The 24723-nt window shown below is 50.6% G+C and overlaps 1 protein-coding gene across 2 annotated transcripts in view; it reads right to left on the reverse strand.

Moving 5' to 3' along the window:
- Window positions 1-24723, reverse strand: part of SHB (SH2 domain containing adaptor protein B) — a 136523-nt gene that overhangs the window by 71945 nt on the left and 39855 nt on the right. For both annotated transcript variants that reach the window (XM_086683538.1, XM_086683537.1), the window contains exon 2: window positions 14335-14455. In XM_086683538.1, the coding sequence (XP_086539664.1) occupies window positions 14335-14455 (121 nt within the window). The remainder of the gene's footprint in view (window positions 1-14334; window positions 14456-24723) is intronic.

A 24723-nucleotide genomic window follows, 5' to 3' on the forward strand; every position in this document is an offset into this window, starting at 1 on the left:
GTCCACCAAGGACTTAAGCACTTTGGCAGTTTCCCACATGTAGCCACCAAAACCTCTGTAGATAAGAGGTTCCCTTCCCTTCTATTCTGTGAGCTCTGGAGGGCAGGAGCTTCTGTGACTGTCTTTAATCTCTCGACCCCTCCCCGCAAGATCTGGCTCAGAGACTGAGGGGATACAGCAAAAGGAGCACTGGATTTGGGAGTCCTGAGACTGGAGCTCACACCTTGGGCCCGCTGCTGGGTGACCCTGTGTGGGCTGCCCTGATGTTCTGGTTTTAGTTTCTCAGCTGTCTTACAAACAAGGAGAACAAGGCTGCCTCCAGGGCTGTTCTGAGGATGAAATGAGATAATGTCTGAGAAAGCGCTCAGTAAAAGGAAAAGAAAACATTAACTGATATGACAATAACCCCACACATACAACTGATAGCTGAGGTCCTAGAAAAATTAAAGGAAGGCCAACTAATCTGACAGTATTAATTCGAAATATTGAGCAGGGCACCTGTTGGGATGAGCACTGGGTGTTGTATGGAAACCAATTTGATGATAAATTTCATATTAAAAAAAAAAAAGAAATATATGCAGACCAACAGATTTCCTGAAACTAAAATGCCTCCCTTGGACTCTTAAGCCTTGGAAGGGAAAATACATCACTCCCCGCAGATGAGGCCCTGGCGGCAGAGAGATGGACCCACCAAGATGGGGCATCCACGGAGGGGAGGCGGGCGGAGGGTCTGCTTCACACTCCCCCATGACTGGACAGGGGTGACAACTCCCAAGGGTGTGAGCCACTGCAAAGCCCCAGGAGTTCACAAAGGAGAGAAGACAGGTCGTTTCTAGGTAATGAACTCCCCAGAAGCAAGGGGACACTGGCTGTGGGAAGCTTTGAACAGTTATGGGACCACACGGTGGGGACCAAAGGCAGGCCTGGGCAAGGACTTGCCCTCTCCAGCCCTGCCCAGACAGCCCCCACCACGCCCCCATGCCTTCTGTTTCTTCAGCGATAAAACAAGGGGGCAGCCACATAGTCCTGGCTCCAAACTCCTCACTCTATGAAGGAAGATTTCCGGAGAGTGGAAAGGTTTTACCACCTGAGTGTAAGCTTTCCCAACAGCACCACACACAGTTCAGGCCAGAGTCAGCAGCACTAGCTCCGGGGACTCTAGAACATGGCATCAAGTCCCCGCGGAGGCTGTGAGGCCCGAAAGTTTGACGGAACCACAGGCAATCCCACCTCAGCCTCAGCCCCAGAGACTCCCCACCTCTGCCGATGTTTGGGACTGAGCGTGGAGCATGGGGCTGGGGCCCAAAGGGCAGCCCAGAGCTTTTCATTAGCACCGGGAGCCTCGGGAATTTACAGCAAATCTTGGTCCACATAAAAAAATTGGTTTCAAGTCTAGGGGATAACCAGGCTGAGTACATTAATAACAAACCTTTCCTCCTAATCTCTGGGTGTAAATTATGAAAATAATGGAAACATTGCCTAGTTTCCTTTGAGGCTCAATTTGACAAGGCTCCTTTCCATGGCAGCCTGGGTAGAGCTGGGGATGGGGCAGAGGTGGGCGAGCCAACAGCCTCATAAGCACCTGTCCCGGGTGGGAGATTTTCTCAATGATAAGGTCTCCTTGGTACAACACAGGGGCCCCCTGGGGTCCTGTTGAAGCCGGTCCAGTAGCTCTTCCTTCCAGGTCTACCTTTAGAACATGGGGCTGGGCCACACCCCTCGCTGCCTCTGTTCCTACCATCCTCGCCAGCCCGGTGTCCAGGTGAAGTTCTCTTCTGACCCACATCCCCTGACCCAAGCAGGGCAGACAATGCCCGCCCCCGCAGCTCCCAGGTACAGGCTCCTATGCCCACACCTGACTTACCTCAAAAACTGACTACCACTACACATCACATGGCCACCTTCTTCTATGAGAATGACCCTCCTAGGGGCAAAGCCCAGGTGGGCTCCGCCTCCTGGCACAGCAGGGGCTCAACAGATGCTGGGCAAAGCTACCTTGACTATTTTTCAGTTCAGCTAGGTTGTAAAGTTATTGCCGCTATGGCCCCTGTCCCACTTTAGGCTTCTGCTCTTTGTTACTCAGGAGGGCAGGATCTGGCCCCCATGGAGCCAGCCTGTCTGACCCCACAGCTGCCTGTCCCTGTCTCCACCATGCTCAGACCCATGGAGTTCCCTCAGCCAGGGATCCTACCCCTACCCCACCTGACCTGGCTTTTGGAACACAGCTCCCAGGATGCCAGAAATCCTCCCTTGTGACCAGAACAGTTGCTCAGGCCTCTAATCCTGCTTTCTCGTCAGTGAAATGGAAACAATCCCAGCAACGGCCTTGCCTGGGCCTTGGGGAGGCTGAGGAAGGGTGCTCTTGAGGCCAGGTTCATGACTGAATGCTAACCGGTCCAGTTCTGGTTGCATCTGTGGGGGCAAGAAGCAGGGCTGTGAGGGCAGAAGCATGCAGAAGGGCTTCAAGGGAAGGTTATCCAAAGCTGGCAGGCCAGGTGGGTTTTAGAAGGGAAGGGCAGAATGTGAGCAAAGATACCAAGATGGAGCCAAGCAAGGAAGAAATCAACAGGAGAAACTCTCTCCCACTCCCACTATGTGCCAGGACTGTTGGCTGGAAACGTCATGTGGGGTCAGGTCAGAGGTTGTCCCAGCTTTCACAGGCAAGATGCTAGTCTGAAGAAAAGTGTGACAGGTGAAGACGAGTAGGGATCAGACACTCAGCTGGGGCAGGGCGGGGGGGGGGGGGGTGGGTGGAGAAGGAGGGGAAGGTGGTGACACGGGGGCCACAGGAGGGCAACAAGGATCACGCCGACTGGAAAGGACCCCCAATCTGGTAATGGGATGCTAGATAAGGTGGCTTCACGGAGGGCTCAGTGGTTGGGGCTCAGGGACATGTGTGTATGTGCCAGTCCCCTCATAGGGACTCAAGGCCTGGTGACAGGTGTGAGCCTACAGAGGCACAGGTGAGCCCAGGACCCAAGGGAGGAGCATGTGGACCTGCTGGCAAGGACTGAGAGGTAAGCTGGCTAGGGAGGCAATGACACCCAGTTCAAGTCCCAGATAGCCTTTAATCTTCAGGGAAGAGTTTACGATCATTTGCACAACACTCTACCAGAACCAGCAAGTTCTGACCTGGGGACATTCTTTGCTGGAAAGGTCCAGGCCAATATCTCAAACACTGGGCGCCGACAGTCTGGGGGAAGAGTTCTAAGCCCTGTGGTCGTTACCCTCCAGGGGGCCCCCAGGCTGGCAGATGAATTACGATGTAGTGCACTGAGTACTGTATCAGCGTGATTATGCAGAGAGTGATCGTGGTAGCTACAACAGGGAGGACCCACAATGAAGCTCAGGCCCTGGGAGATGACCTTCTCCCAGTGCATCATTTTTTAGGCTGCCAGGTATAATTACAAGCTCTGGAAGGGACAGAAGCGGCCTTTTCCTTATTTATGCTCATGCTGCCTGTTAGGGGAAAGGACCTGAGGCAGTGTACCACATTAAAACACCTGGACCAAGCCAGGTGAGAGAGAGCTGAAAGGCAGAAAGAGGAGGAGGGAGAGGAGGGAGAGGAGGGAGAGGAGGGAGAGGAGGGAGAGGAGGGAGAGAAGGGGGAGGAGGGGGAGGAGGGGGAGGAGGTGACGGCGGGAACTGAACCTCAGACACCTGCCAAGTTACCCCGGAGGTGGAAGGACTGCATAAAAACCCCCCAGCAAACCTGTTGTTGCTCAGCACCCCTCCCTCATACATCCAGGCAGAGGCCCTGCAGGGAGAGGGGGTTCCAGAATGGGGCACGGTTCCAGTCAGCCTCCATGACTCAGCTTTCTGACCTGCAAAATGGAAATAATCATACTGCTCCCTCCTAGAGCCTTAGGGAGATTCCTGGCATAATCTACAAAAGGCGCCCTTAAATACAGCCCTCTGTCATCCCTATAAGCTTCCAGAAAGCCAGCCTGAGCCCGAGTTAGAGGAGAGTACTAATTAATTAGTCAAATAATAGGGTGTGGGGCAAATCACTGAATCTCCTTCTTCAGACTTCTGGAGGGGCAGGAACTGTGGCCTGTGGTCTCCTTGGACAGCCCTTGCAAACCAGCTCCTCTCCCCAGGGCACTGGGAGCACTTCAGGGCTCCCCTCTGACCTGACTCCAGGACCCTCTTGAACATCTGAATGCAAAAGTGCCCACATCTGAACCCACTGACTTCTGCCCAAGAACTGTCCTTCCCCTTCTGGGGTAACCCTCTCATCACTCACCAGAATCCCAGCTCCTCCCTCTCTCTCATCCACTGCACCTCAATGGCCGACAGGCTCTTTCACCCCACCCCTTGGCCTAGATGACTGTTGTAGCCACACACCAACAGAACCAGTCCCCCTGCCTCTGGCTTCTCTCGGCTCTAATCCATCCTACGCACCCAGGCAGGCATAACTTCCTGAACAACTTCCTAACACCTTCACACCTCTGCTCAGGAACAGGCAGGGCTTCCCCACAGCCTCCTAGGTCTGCCCCCTGCACAGGGTGCTGTAGGGTGGCTGAAGGATGCCAGGAGCTAGGCTGCTGATCCACACAAGTCTCCCTAGTCTATTTCTGGATGGGCATTATCAACAGTTTTTGTGCCTTCAGATCTTTTAATGTGTCTCTGGGATTCTGAAAGGCAAAGGGCAAAGGTGGGGAGGTGAGCTCCTCTATTTCCAGTTCCTGTTCCTTTATTTCTACCTTTAGGAGAATGCTGACTTCTTTCATAGCTGCCAGGAAAGAAAAGGCTTTAGGGGCTGATTTCCTGGGGGTCTGGGCCCTCACTGTCAAGTGTCCAGCAGGACACTGCAATTAGCATTGTGGGCCCTCACACCTATGAGGCTGGGTGCCACAGCACAGGATGATACTCACTGCTCTAGAAAATTCCATGGCGACCCCCAGAGTCTTGGCCTGCACCAATGTTAGGAAAAGAGAGGAATACAGCTGCCAGCCATTGGGTCAAGGCTGTGCCCCTCATCCCCCAAAGACAGCATGCAGACCATCCTGCCTCCTGAGGGTGGCCAGGGCCCTGGGGACAAGTCTCCACTCTGCTCTTGACTTTGAGCAAGATTCTAACTTCTAGGCCTCAGTAACCTAGAGCTGCTGTGATCAGGGGAGGCACCAGTGTCTTGGATACAGACCTTCCTGTCCCAGCACTCCCCGAAATGAGTTTATAGGAATCACAGTTCAATAACACTTTCCCCTTGATGCTGAAGTATATAAGCTTCATGAGAACAGGGACTTTGTTCTGTCCACTGCACAGCTCCCAGAACACAGAACGTGTACACAGCAGCACATAGCAGGTACTCACAAACAGCCATGCAGTGACTGAATGCATCACAGTTTCTTCCCTAAGGCGCCGTGACTTTAGGCAAGCAGTTCTTGGCAAAATGGGAAAGGCTGTTTACAGCAGGTAACTGTTTACTGTTTGCTTCCTTTTCTTTCATTTATTCTCCATATAGCCTTTTATTCTTACACTCAGTCATTGCATTGGTGAATATTTACTGGGCCCAGAAGAGAAATGAAGATGGGTGAGACCCAGTCCTTTCTTTCAAGGAGCTCTCAGCCCAGAGAGGGAGGCAGGGAAAAGAGGCACGACGAGACACCCCCATGCAGTCCTCCAGCATGGACACAGAACTGGTCTCTGAGACAGAGCAAGGCACAAGGGTCACCGGCCTGACTCCCACCCAAAGGCCAAACCAGCTCCTTCCCCAACTCCCCACCCATTTAGCAGTCTGGTTACACTCAGACTTTCCAGATACGGCAATCTTCAGAGGAGGATGGGAGGTCTCTGGGATCCTGAGGGGGACCCAGCATGTCTGTGCATCAGCCCTGGGTCCCTAGAATTAATTAACATGCTCATCCATTCAACAACTATTTACTGAGCACCAACTTTGTGCCAGGTACTGCTTTAGTCCTGAGGTTCCAGCAGGGAACAAAGTTCTCCCCTAGTTAAGCCCACGTCTTAGTGGTAGACAGACTATAAACACAAGATGAAGGATAAGTGAAATACGTAGTATGCTAAATGGTAACCAGTATTAAGGAACACAATAAAACAGAGAAACAGGGTGGGAAGTGTTGAAAGTGGGTTGAAATTTAAGATAAGTGGCCAGGGAAGGCCTTACAGGAAAGGCCATTTTGAGTCAAGACCTTAAGTGTGGCCTTGCTCAATGCCACCCTTTCCATGCGGTCTATACTGGTCTTCAGGGGACAGTACTACCCCTTCCTCTGTCTCTTGCCAGTGACGTTCTTCTCTGCCTGTTTTATACAACAGATATCAATCCTTGTCAACCTCCCCCCTGTGATGGGGGGCACCAGGGACAAATGTCTGGCACACAGCAGGTGTGCTGCCAATAAATGTCAGCTTTCTGAGGCCTGTCCCAGTCCTGTTGCAACTTCCCTGAAAAGGTGGGCAAGCTTTGGGCAGGGGGGTAGGGGGGTGAGGGGATTAGGATGTCGGGGTTGGAGGGGGTGGGTAGTGCCAAAAGGGATAGGTGCCAGGTGGAGTGAGAGAATAGGAAAGTGGCTGCTGGAGTGGGCCCAGTGGTCACCATGGAAACCCAGGCTACCCCGCTCTCTGCTCTCAGTCCTGCTCAGCATTCTACTCCCCCAGCTCACTGCTTCCCAGGCCTAGAGCTCCTCAGGTGAGCACCACTGGGCTGGGTGTGTGAGCCGGCTGTTTCTCAACAACAGGAAAGCCACTGGGTGACTAATACAAAATCTATTTACACTTGATTATCTCCTTCCCGTCCAGTAGGTAGGTCATTCTGGTAAATGACAGACCAGCCAGGGAACTCTGCACAGTCCATGACAAGCCAGGCAAGAGGGTGGAAGGGCAGGTTTCAAAACAAGGCCCAGGAGCCCTAGGTTAGAAGTCAGGAGACCCACTCCGCAGCCTGCTGCTGTGTGACCTTGGCCAGCTCGTCGTGCTCCTCTCTGCGCCTCAAGCAGAAAGAGGATGCTGGGTGAAAAGGACTGCTCTTCAAGGAAAGTTCTATCCTGACAGCTCCCAAGCTCAGGGAGGGCTGTGACCACCAGGGCTGGCTGAAGCCTGGAGCGGCATGGAGAGAGGGCAGCAGGGAGGGGGCAGGGTGTGAAGCACAGGGCCTGCAGGGGGCGAGGCAGGTGGGTGGGAGGGGAGTGAAAGTGAGGGGTCGTGGGGATGGTTTGTGGAGCAGAGCTGCGCAGAGCAGGTGAGGTGAGGAAGACACAATACGTGGACATTCTGGGAGCAGAGTCCACAGGAACTGCAGAGCTGGGAAGGGCCTGGACTCAGGGGCCCAGACAGAAAGGCCCTTTACTTTCTTAGCCACTGGAAGAACAGGGAAGGAGAACAGCACTGCCTGGAATCAGGGGGCAGAGATGGCGTCAAACACACGAGGAAGGTGGAAATCTCAGGTGGGGTGGCCAGAAATGACCTCCTAGACACCTAGTCAAGACTTGGAGAAGCGTCTGCTGGTCTTTCAAGGTGCAGACCTGTAGCTCTCAGCTCTGTCTGTCCTGAGAGCAGAGAGCGCAGTATGCACGCTCCTGGGAGGGTGTCAGGCAAGATCTGGGCTGGTGCCATGTGGAAGTAATGGGGGTGGGGTGAAAGGACGTACAGTCCTGACCAGGATGGAGAAGCCCAGTGTGACCACAGGAGCAGGGAACCTAAGAATTTATAAAGGCCCTCATGGTGCCCAGGGAAGAAGGCAAAATCTGATTTCCCAGATGAAGGAATGAAGGCCCAGAGAGGAAAAGCAACCTGCCTCAGGTCACACAGTAGACCAGGGCAGAGCCAGACTCACATTGTCTGCCTCCTTCCTCCTGAAACATGCCACAGCCGGAACACAGACACTTGAACTTGGTACATACCATCATTCAGAAAGCGCACTGCCACTAGAAGACGCTGTACCAGAGGATGAGAAGATACAAAAGGATGTCCCTCCCCCCACCCCCTTGCCTTTAAAATTTGTGACTGGCTTGGGGTGCCTGGGTGGCTCAGTCGGTTAAGTGTCCAACTTCAGCTCGGGTCATGATCTCACAGTCCATGAGTTTGAGCCCTGCGTCGGGGTCTGTGCTGACGGCTCAGAGCCTGGAGCCTGTTTCAGATTCTGTGTCTCCCTCTCTCTCTGTCCTTCCCCTGCTCATGCTCTGTCTCTCTCTGTCTCAAAAATAAATAAAAACATTAAAAAAAAAATTAAAAAAAAATTTGTGACTGGCTTTATCTGACGGTACCTACTAGCATATAGGAGAAAAATGGGCAGAAGGCAAGTTGTGAGCAAGGAAAACAGCCACATCTAGGCAGCGGGGTTCTGTGTGAAACGGTTTACTTTTAAATTCCTCTTATTATGCTATAAAGTTGATTTAACAATAAAAACATGCTAAAGACTTTTTAATGTGTAATTGCTTATAATAATAAAAATTATGGGAAAATGCTTTCAAGTAATGTTTACGTGATTCATCCTGCAAAATGATACTTTGAACAATTTTTTAAAGAATGTTAGGGTGGGGTGAATCAGACCTAAAAAAGGGGCCTAAGTAATGGTACAATTCCCAGTTATTTCTGTAGGCCCTTTGGGAGTACAGGACAGATGTAAGTGCTTTAGCTGCAGCTAAGAGCACTACTTTTGCTGCTTATTTAACCTTTCTGAGACTCAGTAGATTTGTCTGTAAAATGGGGATGCTGGAAGTACCTCTACCTTACAGGCTCCTTGTGAGGATTAAATGAGCTAATCATGGTTATGGGGCACCTGGGTGGCTCCGTCAGTTAAGCATCCGACTTCAGCTCAGGTCATGATCTCATGGCTTGTGAGTTCGAGCCCCATATCGGGTCCTCTGATGTCAGCACAGAGGCCACTTTGGATCCTCTGTATCCCCCTCTCTCTGCCCTCCCTGGCACACTCCCTCTTTCTCTCTCTCTCAAAAATAAGTAAACATTAAAAAAAATAAATAAATGAGCTAATCATGGTTAAGTCCTTGGGGAAGTGCCTGGCACACACAGAAGCCTTTCTGTAAAAGTGAATGGCCACCATCCATACCAATCACCACCACTACCTTGGGTACCTCTGAGAACTTCTGGGCTGAAAGCCTGGGGAGAAAGGGTCCCAGTTGAGAAATATTCTGCACCTTTAGGTCAACTAGAGTTTCATGACCCAATCAGTCTTTATACTAAGCTCCTGCCCCATGTGCTTTTCCTATCATTATCCTATCAAAAACCTCATTTCCTGCCACTCCTCTCCAGCAGAAAGATCCCACGCCTGCCTCCATGCCTTTGCTCAAGCCCTTCCCTCTGCCTGGGTTGCCAGACCCAGCTCTTATCACTACCTCCTACCACCTCTCCCCTCCCATCTCACTTGGATTGCCCAAACCGGAAGCCTTCACCCCTCCTCTGAGCTCCTGGAGATTGACCCACTCATCTCCACGCACCCACCACTGACCACCCGGGTCCATGCATGTCTCCCTTCTTCATAGATATTCCTAAAGGCAGTGACAGTATGTGCCTAGTTTACATGGTCAAGTCTCAACACAACAGGGCAGGGCAAGGGCTCCAGGTTCGGCTGACCAAATGCACTGCAGAGGGCCTGAGGACCACCTGCTCCACTATCCTGCTGATTTGGCCACCTACCTCCAGGTGGGTAGGGACCCCAACAGGGAATAGCCAGAGAACTCAATAGTACGTAATACCAAGTGAAGGCCCAAATAGGCCCTTTGCTCCCCAATAACAATACTCTCATACACATGTGCAAAGCAGCATGTTCTTCCACCCGAGACTCACATCAGTGTTGTGTGCCCTATTTTACAATGAGGACATTGTGGCCATCAAGAGGCTAAGCATCTTGGCCCACCAGGCACCTGAGTCAGCCTGACTGGGAGCCCAGCACCCTTCTCACCAAACAGCAGGCTCCATGTGCCTGGGGCCCTCAAGCCTGGGGTTAAGACACAGGGAAGAGGGTAAGAATGGGCTGTGAGGTAGGGCTTTGGACGGAGGGTTGGCCTGGGGACACCAAAGACATTGGTGCAGGAAGGAAACTGAGGCCCAGATGGCATGGAAAAGGCCAAGGCCAGAATCTGACCTTGAGAGAAGGGTTGTGCAAGATGAAAAGGGGAATTAGGGCTGTATGTTAGCACAAGCCAGGCTGGCACTGACAAAGGAAGCTGCCAGATCCTTTCCTATTCAGAGCTGGTCTCCGGTACTCCCTTCACGGGCCTGGTCTTAGGTGTCTAATGATGATGCAATGCACAGTGAATCATGACATCTCGGAACTCACGGTTGACACAGACTTCAGGGGTGGCTTGAGCCAACCACCCATCTGTTACTTGACTATCTTTATGTCATCTCTCAATGTGGGCTGTTTTGCCTCTGCCTGGATACCTCTAGGGATGGGCAACACATTGCCTCACAGGACAGCTTCATATTTAATTGGTAAGTTCAAAAACATCTCAAAAGGATTATGACTTTTTTTGAGCCCGTTTCTCTACCTATAAAAAGGAAAGCTTGAACTGGGTCACGAGCTTCCCCACTGGGTTCCACAGAGCCCTTGGGTTTTCAGTAGCTACCTCTGAAGCTGCTTTTGGGATGAGAGAGGCAATGGGGGCAGAGAGCAAAGCCCAGACAATTCATGGGCATTTGGGTTGTGAGGTTCTGTGGAGAGCTTCACCTCCATCTTGAACCAGAACCTAATTCCTGTGGGTGATACAAAGGGGAATCTATGGAGAGGGAAACTGAGGCAGACAGAGGGAAGAGGTGAGAGGAGCCCCTGAGGAAACAGGTGCACTTCTCCTCACCCTCTTTTGCAACCACAGCCTGTGGGGCTGGACTGAGTTCTCTGTTCACAAAAGCACACCTCCCCAAAGCCTCCCCCATCCACCCACTGCATGGAGTCAAGGAGGCAAGAACAAAACCCCATCAGCTAATCACGGGCTGTGTGAGCCACCCAGGGTAGGAGGGGGGTTCTGAAAATCAAGCTGCAGCACCCCAGGGCTGCACAGGCCCTGGACAAAACGTCCTGCACAGTGGCTGAAATAGGGCCTCAACAGTCAGCCTCACAACTCACTATCTGGCTACTTACTTAACCTCTCTCTGCCTCAGTTTCTGCATCAGTAAAATGGGCAGCTACACTTTAAAGGGTGATGGTGAGGGGAGCCTGGATGGCTCAATAGATTAAGCGTCCGATTTTGGCTCAGGTCATGATCTCACTGTTCGTGGGTTTAAGCCCCGTGTTGGGCTCTGAGCTGACAGCTTGGAGCCTGGAGCCTGCTTTAGATTCTGTCTTTCTGTCTGTCTCTCTCCCTCCCCAACTTGTGCGCGCTTGCTCTCTCTCTCTCTCTCTCTCTCTCTCTCTCTCTCTCTCTCTCTCTGTCTCAAAAATAAGTAAGTAAACATGAAAGAAAGAAAGAAAGAAAGAAAGAAAGAAAGAAAGAAAGAAAGAAAGTAAGTAAGTGATGGTGAGTATCCAACAAGAATTCACATCAAATGCTGTAAACAAGTACAAGAGCCTAGCAGCTACCTCCACAAATAGGTAAAAACAGAGGCACAAAATGTGTTGCCAAAGCTTAAACAGCCAGTTTGCAAACCAAACAGCTAGAAGTATGACCAACTGCCTGCTCTAAGACTACTGCTTTGCACGGGGAAACTGAGCCCCAAGGTCATTCAGGTGGCAAGTGGCCATCTCAGATCTGCTTGATTCCACCTGGGTTCCTTCTGCAGTAGTACAGAGAGGTATGCCATCTCAGGCAGAGAGGGGATGCTCTTCCCAACATGGTTATTCCTATCTACCAAAGACGCTTGCCCTGTTCCTAGAAGTTGCATGCACACGTAAATGTTATAGCATGCACCCCGTGATCCACTGCCCCCCTCTCCCCTGACGAGCTGCTTCCTAGAACATTTACACAGCACTGGCTCACCCCAGCCCCCTCTCCCTGCCATCAGTCAGAGCGATGACGTTACACACAAAGAATTCTGAGTCAAAGGGAGCTGCAGTAAGGTCGTTACAGCTAGAAAACGTCCTGTTTAATCACCTATTTCCTTAGAAACCGAAAATGTGGGTAAATTTGGGCATAGCCTGTAAGCTAGGAAGAGAGTGCAGAGCAGCAAACACAAGGATGACTCTTTGGAGACAGAATGCATAAGATCTTAACAGATCTCTAATTAAATCAAACCGCCCTGCCTTGGACCTAGCTGCCGTGGGTGTGTCTTATTAAAAAGCCAAAGTCCCACAGAACAGTTCTGTCCAGCTAAGCAGCTACTTGACACTGAGGTCCACAGATGCACCAAGGAGGAACCAGCTCCATTCCAAAGACAGCCGTGTCCACAATGTCTGGATTCCCAGATGTGCCCTTCCACCCTAGTCCCATGTTCTGCAGATGTAGGTCTGAGCCCCTCACTTGTACCTGTGTGACCCCAGGGAAGCGATTTGTCCTGTTTCCCTCATGTGTAAAGTGAGACACTACTTCCTTTTGCAGGGATATGGTGAGGCTTAAAAGTATATATGTCAAAGGGCCCAGTACAGAGCCTGGAGCTTGGCGGGGGTTCCAGCCTCAGATGGCTCCCACCATTTCCTTGTGTCCCGGATACCCCAGCATCAAGCACAAACATACACTTCCTCCAGGACTCCACCCCACAGACTGCCCTGCCAAGCACAGGCCACACTTGCCATTCTGCCACCAACTTACTATGTATCTTCAGGCAAGTATCTCTCCCTCTGTAGCCTCAGTTTTCCCATCTATAAAATGAGGCTGTTGGGTTCAAGTGGCCTTGAATATCCCTTGCTGCCTGACATCTGAATGTGGCAGAGGGTCCCAAAGTCACTCCTGTAACCACCACTCCTTTAACCCTGGGCTGACATGCCCCCGGTGCTCCCACAGAGCTGACAGTTCACCAAACCCAGTGGAGATGATGGCATGTAGCAGCGGGAGTGGGTATCACTACAGTCCTGAGGTGAACAAGATTCCACCAGCAGACCTGTTTCCCTAAGTCACTGGAGGAGAGCAGGCTACCCCTCCGCCAGGCGCCAGCCCCAGCTCTCTGCCTCTTGCTGCCCACAGAGGCCACTCTCCCAAGAGAGATCAGGAGAGAGCAGGAGGCCCTACAGAAGTCTGGTCTAATCACTCCCTGCCTCAGCCTTTTGCAAAGTGGCTAAGCGTTCTGGAGGCCACACTGGTGGCCAGAGAATCAGTACCCAGGAACGGGAGAGCATGAGGCAGAGTCTTAGAGGCAGGGTCTGGATTTGTACCCGTATTTTTCAGCAATTGTTGCATGCGGTCTCCTCAACCCTATGAGCTACACTCGGCATGGGCGCAGCATACACTAAGTGCTCAATGTTGCTTCCTTTCCCTTTCTTCTTCTAATTTGAGAGGAATCAAGAGAATGTACCCAAAGACATGAACACCGAGCAAACCATAAGAGGGCCACTTTAGAAAGTGGCATCTGTAACCCAAATCCCAAGACACACAGGGCACCAGTTCACTAGGCCTCAAAAGTCAAAGCGGCTCCCAACCTGCTACTGGCCACGCTCCTGCACTCTAGTCTCATGTGGTACGCCTGTTCATGTTCCTGCCCAGTGTGGGTTCACAGGGGGCCAATCCATAGGACTATTCTTTTGTCTCTGGGCCATCCTCCTGAGCCAGGAGGACCCACGTGTGTGGTTTCTCCCTACTGCCTGCTCATGCCAAGGGTCTGAGATGGCAGACACCTCATAACCATTCACTCCTTAAAGATGCCCTAAGCAGGGTAATGCACACATAGCCACTTTCTTCTGGGTCCCACATGACTATTTGGACAAGGTTTTGTCATCTGGGGCCAACAGGAAAACAGCCACAGTGGGGAAAGTCTCTGTATTTTCTATAAACCTGCCATGTAGACCAGAGGACTTAATGCTGCTTCCAGCTATATGCCAAAGATTTCCTGGTGTGGGGCCAGGGATAATTTTGTCCCCAACGATCGAACACCACCGCCCCCACCCCCTTCTTCTACTAGGTACTGAAAGTAAGATGACCCAGCATGATTCTTTGATTGCCCTGGCTGCTAGGAAGCTCCAGGCTAAGTTTTCGATCTCAAAAGCTGTATTTTTCTTCAGCAGAAATTCCTTTTGTATTTTTTTAGTTCTTACCTTGGGTAACTGTTACTTGGTGCCCTGTACTTTTTCTGGACTTTCAGTGTGCCCTGCCAGGTTCTTCCTGATGTAGGTGAGACATGAACTGGTGAACTGTAGTGAAGATTCAACACAGCACTATCCTCCAACCACCGTGGTGCAAGTGCAAACCTTCCCCTGCTGAGGCTGGCTGGGCACCTGCCAGGAGCGGCCCCTCTGCCTCCCTGCTGAGTCCCTGTGCCAGCAGCTCTGCTTACCTGTCATGATCCTCTGGGCCTCGTAGGGCTCCATGTAGCCAGCACTCTCTCCCTTTCCTGCTTTGTTCTTGAGATCATTCTTGGCATCGAAGGGATCAGAATAGTCATCAGCAATGGTCACCTGCAGGGAGCAAGATGGCAGGAGTGTGTGAATCCACCTCTGGCTTTCTGCTTCACTTCTGTTCACAACCAGGCTTTGTTCCAACAAACATAAATGGAGCCTGCCTCATACCAGCAAGGAGGGGGAGGTGGAGACAGGAAAGAGCTGGTGCCTGCCCTTAGGGAGCTCCAATTCTCGTACCCCTAACAAAGAGACCCACACTGGCAGTGCTCCTTACAAGGGAGGGGCCTCTGAGCAGGCAGCCTGGCTGTTCCGGGCACAGCCATGAGAACAGAAGGGCATCTGGGTAGGGAAGCACAAAGGCAAGGACCTGGAGGGCGTCTTTGGGGAATGTGAGTTGCTCAATTTAATGGAATGGAAATGGAGGAAAGTTGGAAATGAGATAGCAAAGCCTAGAGATGCTGACATGCTCCTGGTGCTGGCTGAGGCCTAGAAGAGCCTGCCTAGAGATAATTATGTTCAGCGTTCCATCTTCCCCCAATCTGGAACACAAGCATGCCTTGGGTAATCAGACAACAATTTGGTGAGATCAACACACTGCAAACATGACCGTGGCCCCAGGCAGACCCAAAGAAAATACAAAAGCAGCTCAGGGACCCATAGACTGCCATGGTCAGAAAGGGGCTCGGAAGCAATAAACTGGAAGACTCTTCTGTAACAGATGGGGAAACTGAGGTCCAGAGAGGGAAGGGGCTTGACTAAGACCCTCAGCCATATCCTCTGCCTCTCAGGGCTGTTCTCTCGGCCTCCTCACTTGTCAGCATTTCAGAAAACAGCAAAGTTCCACCGAATACAGAGTCACCTCGGGGTAGGCAGCGGCGGCAGGGAGGGGAGTCCTAGGAGCACGTGAGAATCTGGGATGTGAACACTTTGGAGACAAAGTTCCACATTTTCCCCGGAGGAGAGTAAAAATTCTTGGGCTAAGAGTAAACATGGCAGTTTCTCCTCCCATTTCTGACTTTCTAAGCTTCATAAAGGGGCACACTTACTAGTGGGGAAACCCACTCCCTGTCACAGCACCCTAGCCCCACAGCAAAGCTGCTGTGACCTCCGTGGAGTTCTTTGCCCCTTTGGTCACATCTGGCAAAGGGCAAGTACTCAGCCTCCCAGCCAGGGCCACCCAGCTGCCTCTCTGGAGAGGGGATAGGTTAGCATTTCTCTCAACCCTTGGGGTTACATGAATTGTTATTTAAATTGTGGGTTTAATTAGAAACCACAGGAGCCTCTTCTCTCTCCCAGCTCCTGGAATGTAAAGCATTTGAGGGGCCTATAAACCCAGGGGAAGGGAAAATCCCCCTTTGTCTGCCTGGTAAATGGCAGCTTGTGGCAGCAGCCCTGGCAGAGGGAGCAAGTGACCTTCAGCTGCCAGGAATGTGATGCCGCGGAGGGACAGCGTGCAGCAGCCCTGTCACTGGCATGCGGCCGGTGGGGGCGGGGGGGGGGGGGGAGCTGATGGGAGGCATGGCACATAGCAGTCACTGCTCCCTGAACAAGAGCAAGCTTATCAGGGAATGACCCAGGGCGGGAGCGCCCGAAATCTGAGTATGTGTGACCCCACTGCCACTGCTCTGCCACTGCTTCATTGTGGCTGTGGGACAGGCTTAGAGTCCCAGCGGGGACACTTCCAGATGCTGACATTGTAATCGTGGCCTTTCTTGAGACTCACTGAGCTCAAATGACACCAGGCAGGGGGAAAATGGGGATGGGGGGAGCGCTGGGTCTGGCAATGTCTTTCACTTGATATTTCTACTCTACCATTTGCAGAATACATTAGGGAGAAAATTATACACGTGAACCACTGTCAAACAGAACAGCTCAGAGGCTGATCTGGTGTAGGGTTTTGTGTCTCAGAGTTCAAGCGACTAGAAGTCCAAATGGAGAAAACCATGAGCCTGATGTGGATGACATCTATTCCACACAGCCTTACCCTCTCTTTTCAACATGAACATCCTCCATCTATTTCAGGAAGGGAGCAAATATTTCCCCAAGAAAACCAAATTATTTTGGGGGGATTAGCTGAGGAAGGGGGAAGACAGGGGAGGGAGTGGGCTGCAGTCTCCGTAATCTGGAAATCAACATTCCAGCTCCTTTCGGAAGTGCTCTGTAATTTGCAAACAGGGAAGGCTTGCAGGATATAAACCAAATCTTTGTTCGCCCTGGGACAGGAGCTCTGGGAGGCCTTCAGTTCAGCAGACACTATCTGTATTTTCTAATTAAAACGAGATCTGAGCTCAGGTTGTCAAGGGGCCCCCAGCTGCCTGCCCTGCTTACTTCCGTTTCAATAAGAATTTACAAATCCTAAAACCAGGAAAAGCCCCTGGTCTCTGCTGACATATGGTTCCAGTTATACCTGATGACAGTTGAAAATCCTTCCATTAGAAAAAAAAAAAAAAAAAGTTTAGAATTGTTAGTTTAAGAAGCAAATCGGAAGGTTCCTAAAATGTATATTTAATCAATTTGCTTTCCAACTTCAAAGTGAGGTTGGTGGAGGGGAGGGAATCTGAGGTTTGAGCAACCTGAAACTTGGCAAACACTTAACTGAGCTGTCTGACCTTTTGCAAAATCATGTCCTGGTTTTTGGAGTAAAAGTTTAACCAGGTGCTGGGAGAGTTGAGCAGACAGTTAACCAGAGTGCCCGAGCAACTTGCCACAGGCCCTGGGCCACAAGCACTGAGCATTGTAACTGCTGTCCCAATTGCCCAGCTCGCACTGCAAGTCAGGAGGGCTGGCAGGGGGCTTGAGTGAACGTTGCTGATTTTCTGAGTTAAAAGAAAGGGAAGCAGTTTCCCCAGATGTGGGTTTGGATTCCTACTGGGGCCGACACTGCTTTGCTTTAAAATGTCCCTGAATCTAATAGAACAATTCAACCCAAAGGGAGCCAGTCGGGACTTCTCTGCAGGTCAGGCTACCTGTGCTTGTGAGAACTTTTCCTTGATTTCCATCTTGGATTGGTGAAGACCTGACTGGCATTGGGCATTGGACCCCTTCACGGCCCTGCTCATGGTCCCACAGGCACAGAGCTTAGAGGGGGCCAGCCTACTGGTCTCACAACTCCACTATGCAGCTGAGCAGCAGCAGAAAGGTGGGCTGTTAGAGCCTGTCCAACCAGTGGGTCACAATCGCCTTCTTGGCCTCCTGGGATGGGTGCACTGGTCCATCTCCGAAAAAGGAAGAGGGTTATGGCTAAACCCTAGGCAAGGCTTTTCTTGCTTTCAAACAAAACTAGAGACCTCAGGTCAGCCCAGTGCTCCAGAGGACTTTCACAGGCTTATAAAGCAGTGGGTTCATGGGGGTCCTTGAGAGACCTGCTTTAAATTCTCATTTTGTAATAGCCCACTGCAACCCAGAGGGTTTCAGAATTCAACCATGCTTACTGCCTTTCTGAATAGGCTCTGTGAGCTGGCTGCAGACTGCAGTCGGCTCCACATGCCTCTTTTCTGGTTTGCACACACTGCTATGTGAAACTGGTCCCTCCCTTCCAGTAGTCTGAGGCCTGGGTGTTTTTATCTTGGGAATTTTGCTTTGTGATAGGAAGTAGTCTTCCTGTTCACGCCCAAAGGGAAGCACTAGAGGAAGATGGGTGTTGCCACTTGACCACACTTGGCCACATGCTTTTCTGAGACAGCCACACCTGTGGGGAGAGCCAGGTCCTCTTCCCATGCTCTCAACGGAAAGGTAAATTGGCAAAGCCTCTTTGAAGGGACAGCTATTGGCAAAGCCCATGAAAATCCAAAAATGCACATGGATTGACCCAGCAATTTCATTTCGTGATATTTATTCCCAAATGTGCACAAGGAGCCAGGTAAGGATGCTCACGGGAGCACATAATAATGAGAAACTGTAAGCTCCTGCTATACCCATCAATAGGGGAATTGCTAAATAAACCATGCTAGTTCCATACTATGAAATATTATGCAGCAGGTTTAAAAAAAAAAAAGCAGTTGCTCTATATGTACGAACATAGTTCTCTACAGCATAGCTTTGAATGGAAAGAAAGCAGGTTGTAGAATAATAAAACACAACATGATACCTACTTATGAAAAATGAAACAGAAAGCTCTATTAATGTAAAGAAAAGACCTAGGGAGAAATAAACTTTTTTTAAAAAGAGATTTTATATATTTTTTAAGTAATCTCTACACCCAACATGGAGCGTGAACTCACAATCCTGAGATCAAGAGTCACATGCTCTATGGACTGAGCCAGTTGGGCATCTCTAGGGAGATATAAACTTTAAACAGATATCTCCTCTGGGGCAGCGAAGGCCTGAGATTGAGTGGTTAGAGGAAATCAAAGGAGATTTGCCTGTAATGTTAATGTATTTTTCAAATAAGGAAAACTTATTAATGTGTTACATGCAAAATTAAACTTCTTAAAAAAGCACTCTTTTCATAGGCTATTTTTGGTACAGTAGATAAACTGTTTCCCAAACTTGCCTAGAGATAGGAATGGCCTGGAATGCTTGTTAAAAAAACAGATCCCTAGCCACAATAATCTGTATATTTAATAAGTAACCCAGGTGATTCTTACCAGGAAAGTTTGAGAAGCTTTAAGCTACAGCCAGCCCCCTCCCCCACCAATCTAAAGCTAAACCTCCAGATATTACTCTGGAATTTCACTTTCCCCAGGTATTTCTCAGCCCTGTTCATTAAACTGAAGTAAGAAGTCAATGTTAAACTCAGCTCTCTCTTGCTTTCTTCCCTGGGGATTAAGTAGAGTAAGAGATGACCCAACATGCCTTGGTCGATCTCCAGAATCTAAGACGTAGAGGTAATGGCATTCCCTGTGTAATTCTGAGGGCTGGCCCCAGATGAAGCAACACAGCCTGGGCAGGGGGGAGAGGGTTACCAGGCAAGACCCTGCCCTGCCCCGCCCCATGAGGGGAGACTGGGCCATGAGGATGTGCAAGGTTCTCTGTCCTGGAGCATAGACCCGTTTAGGTTATGTCAACATGGCTCTCAGCAAACTCTGCAGGGAGATCACACAGCCCCAGGAAAGCTGACAGGACTGTGGACAGTAGCCACTGCTGAAATGCGTGAGGCATCCCTGCTTTAAAAAAAAAAAAAAAAAAAAAGCGTGATAAGAGAGGCAGAAAAGCACCACGGGCACCTCCTCTGAGCCATGTGGTCACTTCCACGAGCTCTGCTGCCTATGGGAACTGGTGGCATTGGGCTGCCCCAGCTCAACCACTTGTTGGATGAGGCAAGAGAATTCTCCCTCATTCTGTGCTGCTTTTCTTTCCCTGGGAAGTGAGGGGGCAGCACCCCATGAGGTCCTGGGTCCTTTCCAGGCCCATGACTTCTACCCCAGAGCAAATTGCATCTGAACACACCTGGGAATGTTCTACATGGTCCCAGTCGGACCGTTGCCTCACCAGTTTGCCATTAAAACTATACAAGTTTTCTTAACAGTTTGTGGGTCACAGACCTCTTTGGAAATGTGACAGCTGAAGATGTGGCTCCCTCCAGTTTATATACGTCTGCAAAGCCGCAGGGCTCATGTCAGAAAGGTCAAGAGTACGTGTTAAGACCAAGTCCCTGTGCATTGAGCCACTTTAAATTTTTTTTTTCTTTCTTTTTTTTTCAACGTTTTTATTTATTTTTGGGACAGAGAGAGACAGAGCATGAACAGGGGAGGGGCAGAGAGAGAGGGAGACACAGAATCGGAAACAGGCTCCAGGCTCTGAGCCATCAGCCCAGAGCCCGACGCGGGGCTCGAACTCACGGACCGCGAGATCGTGACCTGGCTGAAGTCGGACGCTTAACCGACTGCGCCACCCAGGCGCCCCAAGCCACTTTAAAGAACAGCTAAGATGGGACATACTCTCTGTGCCTTATATAGGCAGTGGGTGCAGACTCTATCATAATTCAACACACATCATTCACCTGCTGAAAATACAGTGTGATGTGTGACTGGCCTCCCATTCATTTGGAGGTGGGGAGTGGGGGGCACAGGAAAGGACAGCATGAGTCCACCCACTTATCTTGGCTTACAGCCACACAGCACCCAAGGCAACCTGGCTCCTTCTCTCACTGTGGAGGTCAGGAGGGATCCCTGAAGGTGACCGAACAGCATGCAGGGCATGAGGTGGCAGCAGCAGCCAGAAGGCTCCCTGCCTCTGTCCCCCAGTAGGGGACTGGGCAGACCGGAGTCCTGGTCCTCCTTTGAGATCCACCATGACACAAACCCTGGCAGGCATGATGTCCCCACGATGGAGGCTCTGTTGCCATACCAACTAAGAGATGACATTAAAGAAACTGAAATGTTGGGGTGTGGAGACGGCTTCAAATGACCAGCAGGCTGTCTAAGAAAAAGACAGTGGACAAATGTTCTGCACATACCCAGAAACTATATAGAAGCAAGCTCGGGGAGTCAGAAAGGACATCTAACGGCCATAAAGGGGCATGCTGCCTGGAAACCAGAGTTCCTACCATTTCAGTGTCCAAACAGAGGTGCCAAGGTGGGTGTCTGCTTTGGGTAGAGCTCAGCTCACTGGCTATCACCTGTCTGTGCTCTGTTTTCTTAGCACAGATTCAGCCGCCCTGCAGCAGAAGTTCAGCTTCCAGAACCGCCTAGATGGGTGGCTGTTTGCAGAACCCCCACTGTGACCAAGGTAGGCGATATTTCCAAAGCTCAAAGCTGACCAGCAGCAGCTGCCTGGGGCTGTGAAAATACACAGAAAATGGCACCGCAGAAAGGAAGGACATCACCAAGCAGGGACGGCCCTTCAGAGTAACTCTGGACAGCCTGCTTTATCTCTGAGTTTCATCAATTCACCTGTGGAACTGAACAAGAAGATGGCTTGGCTTCTCAGCTTCACATGAATGTTATGAGGAGAAAACACTGAGATGATTTGGGGACGCGTCAGCAGTTTACAAAGAAAAGGTGATGGTGGCAACTTCTGGGGGCCCAGGATGGAGCTAAGTGCTGGGGAGAGTCTCTGCTCACAAGCGGTGGAGATTTAGTGAAGAAGACAAAACAGAGACCTAAGAAGAACCCATCAAGGCTCCAGTGGTGACAGAGAAAACTAGCTGCAATTAGGCATGACAATAGCTGTCAGAGTTCTCAACCACAAAAAGAAAAATGTTTGTGAACAATCCTTTTTTTCCTTTTAGGCTTTGGGTAAGATGTACCTCCTACTCGGGGGCACTTGGCTAAGAAGAAGAGAACCTCGTGGGACCCCCGGGGCCACCCCACCTGTGTGCTGGGAGGCAGCAGCGTGCTCCTGGTCTCTAGACTGTGTCCAGGGCTCCGAGCGGTCCAGAGAACCAGGCTGGGACACACATGGGGCTGCGGAGATGCCCCAAGTGGAGATGCAAGCAAGCACCCCCTTGCTCATTTCTCCCGGTCCCTGGTTTTAACCATCATAGACAACTCTCCTTACAGGTGAACCAATAAATCATTTCTGACATGGCAAGGAAATTAATCGGGGAAAGATTAATTAGCTACATTCTCGCATTCAGCGGCAACTCCTGGAAATCAGATGGAGGGGAGCACTTTTTCACACTGACCTAGGACTGGTTCCCTTTCTTTCCTCTGAGGTCTGATTCAGCCATGCAGAATTCAGAATTCTGCCCAAAGTTCTAAGCCCCTCTTTTCATGCTTGGAGGTCAAGTGCTTCCAGTGGCCGGGAGTTCATGACTTTATAATTCAGTCATGTGGGCAATCTTCCTCTGGCAGGCGCCACCCATTGCTTTGTGCAGACCTTGGGGGCTCTATTGCACACGCTTCTTTACAGACCAGCCAGTTATCTTGCCCCACATGTCAGGAGGCCAGGGGTGTTTTAAGTGGTCTCCACTGGTCTTTCCAGTCCTGCCCCTCCCACGGCCACAGCTGCTTGCCTAGACACCTGCAGGCTCCAACTTGTTAGGAAAAACGCATTTCAAATTACAGCCTCTGTCAGCTCCTCTCAGGCCCTGCTTGCTCAGCCCCTCTCTCTCTCTCTCTCTCACACAGTCACACACACACACTCCTCACCCTCCCTCAGTTTAACCCCGTGGAGAAGGCTCTGCGTCCTGGGTGGGAGGCTGCTGGAGTGGAGCCCAGCTCAGCCCTCTGTTTACCTCAGAAGCTTGTTGAATAGGTTGTAGGGACTGGCTTCTCAGCATCTCTCAGCAGTGGAAGGTTCTATTTTGAACTCAGAAATAGCTCAATCCTAGAATTTAATTGCCTTCGGCTAGGACCAGAGACAGAATTCACTGCATCCCTCCTGAGGACAGAAGCACACAGGGGTCTGCAGTGGCATTACATGTGAGGTCAGAATGGAAGAGTCCTGGGAGATAATCTAAGTCCAATGGGTTTCAAATTTTTATGTGTGGAATTGTGTAAAGGAAACCTCACATGGAACCCAATATGTACCAGTACCCAATCTGAAAACATTGAATTTACTGGGGAGCAGGAGGCCCCGAGGAGGAGGGGTGGTAAAGGTCAATACCCAAAACGGGTAACCCAACGTTTCCTAATACACAGGTCCATGTTGTTTCTGTAGTACCTATATGGCTATCTAATGTTTCTTCTAAAATCATTCCTAACATGGGGAAGCTGGCTGGCTCAGTCAGGAAGGCATACGAATCTTGATCTCAGGGTCCTGAGTTTGTGCCCCACGTTGGGTGTAGAGATGACTAAATAAATAAATAAATAAATAAATAAATAAATAAATAAAGTTTAAAGAAATCCTTCCTAACATTGTCAATTTGCACAAGCACTCTCCCCACCCCTAGGAAAAGCTTAGCGCCTCTTGCAAGGACCACCACTCTTAACATCCATCTATCATCTCCCCCCCACTTCCCCCAAGACAGCTCCCTGTGGGAGGTGGGCCCCAGGCAGCAGCATCCACTGAGCCTCCCTTTGTCCTCCCCTAGGCTCTGGCTCAGCACTGCCCAGCCCTCTGACAAACCCCATCAACTTCCACCTAGCTTCCCAGACAGACCTTTCTTGCATGTTTCTTGCTCAAGTGGGACAAGTGCTCCTTCTGGGGTTTGGGGTCACTGCCTAGAAAATGCTCTCAGACCAGCCCTGGATCAAGAAGGGTAAGAGTGGGATTTTCTTCTTTCCTTTGCAGAACACTTAGGGTTGGAGAACATATCATCTGGAGCAGGGACGTGGGATGGCTCTCAAAGTCCTTTACTGCTCCATGCCTCAGCTGCCTTGTTTATAAGGTGACAAGAGGATACGGACTAAACGGACCAGGATTAAGTGATGGACTTAGAATGGGTCCAGCACACAGCAAGTGCTCAAGAAATGTCAGGTGTGATTATCATCATCTCAACCGTCATCTAGCCTGATGGATCCCCTCGTCTTATGGGGGAAGAAACTGAGGCCCGGAGAGGGAAAGGGGCTTATGGAGGTCACCTGGATATCCAGGAAGAGAATGCTCATTACTGGAGTGACAAAACCAAACTCCCACCAAATCGTAACCACAGGAGAACCTGTTATCTGTATGTATGTATAGCCTGCCTGCTTCCAAAATGAGTTTTGGACAACTGAATTTAAGTGATCTTTCTGTGCCTGGTAGGCCCGGCCCTTCTGCTGCTTTCTTCCTGAGAAAGGATCAGGAATGCCCGTGAGGCTTTCTCACGGTAACAGAAGACTCTGTACAGTAAGAACAACTTCTCCAGTGTTCTCACAGGAAAAGTATGTAAAGCAAAACAGAGCCTAGAAGCCAAAGGCCTTCCTGAGAGCTACAGTACCTTTAAAAGCCAGGCCTCCGTGCAGGCTGTGGAGATGAGCTGCAGTGGCTGGGTGAGGCGGGGTCTCTCCAACCCATGTGAGCTCCGTGCCCAGAGCTGAGATTAAGGGGAGAAAGGGCTCAGGCCAGGTGCAGCCCAAGTGACTGGCAACCCCGGCCCCGGGATCCGTACTAAATGAAGGGGCACTTCTCTCTGAATGGATCCCATTAGGATGATGCATGCACATTTCTAACACAAGAGCCGCAAGGCAGGCCAGAGCATCTTAAAACACAAGCAGCACTAAACAGCTGCCCTCCCCCCAAAGTCACCACCTTTTTATTGAAGACATGCAGCATCGGCCATAATTACCACCACCAGATTTGAGGGTTCCCAATTATATTCCGCTTAATAGTGGGTGCTCAGTAATAAATGGTGATTCACTTTTTAAAATGATGCCATCAAGCTTCAATTAACTCTTTCTCACATACAGACCTTTAGGCTAAGAAACTGCCCCTGAACCCCAAAGCACTTCTCATATGTACTCAGCACTTTCCAATGTAAGTACAGGAAAGTTATTGCTGACAGAGCTTTGCGACAACAA

This window comes from Puma concolor, chromosome D4, assembly GCF_028749965.1.
Source record: "Puma concolor isolate L17-30 chromosome D4, mPumCon1.1.hap2, whole genome shotgun sequence".
In the NCBI taxonomy this organism is placed as follows: Eukaryota; Metazoa; Chordata; class Mammalia; order Carnivora; family Felidae; genus Puma; species Puma concolor.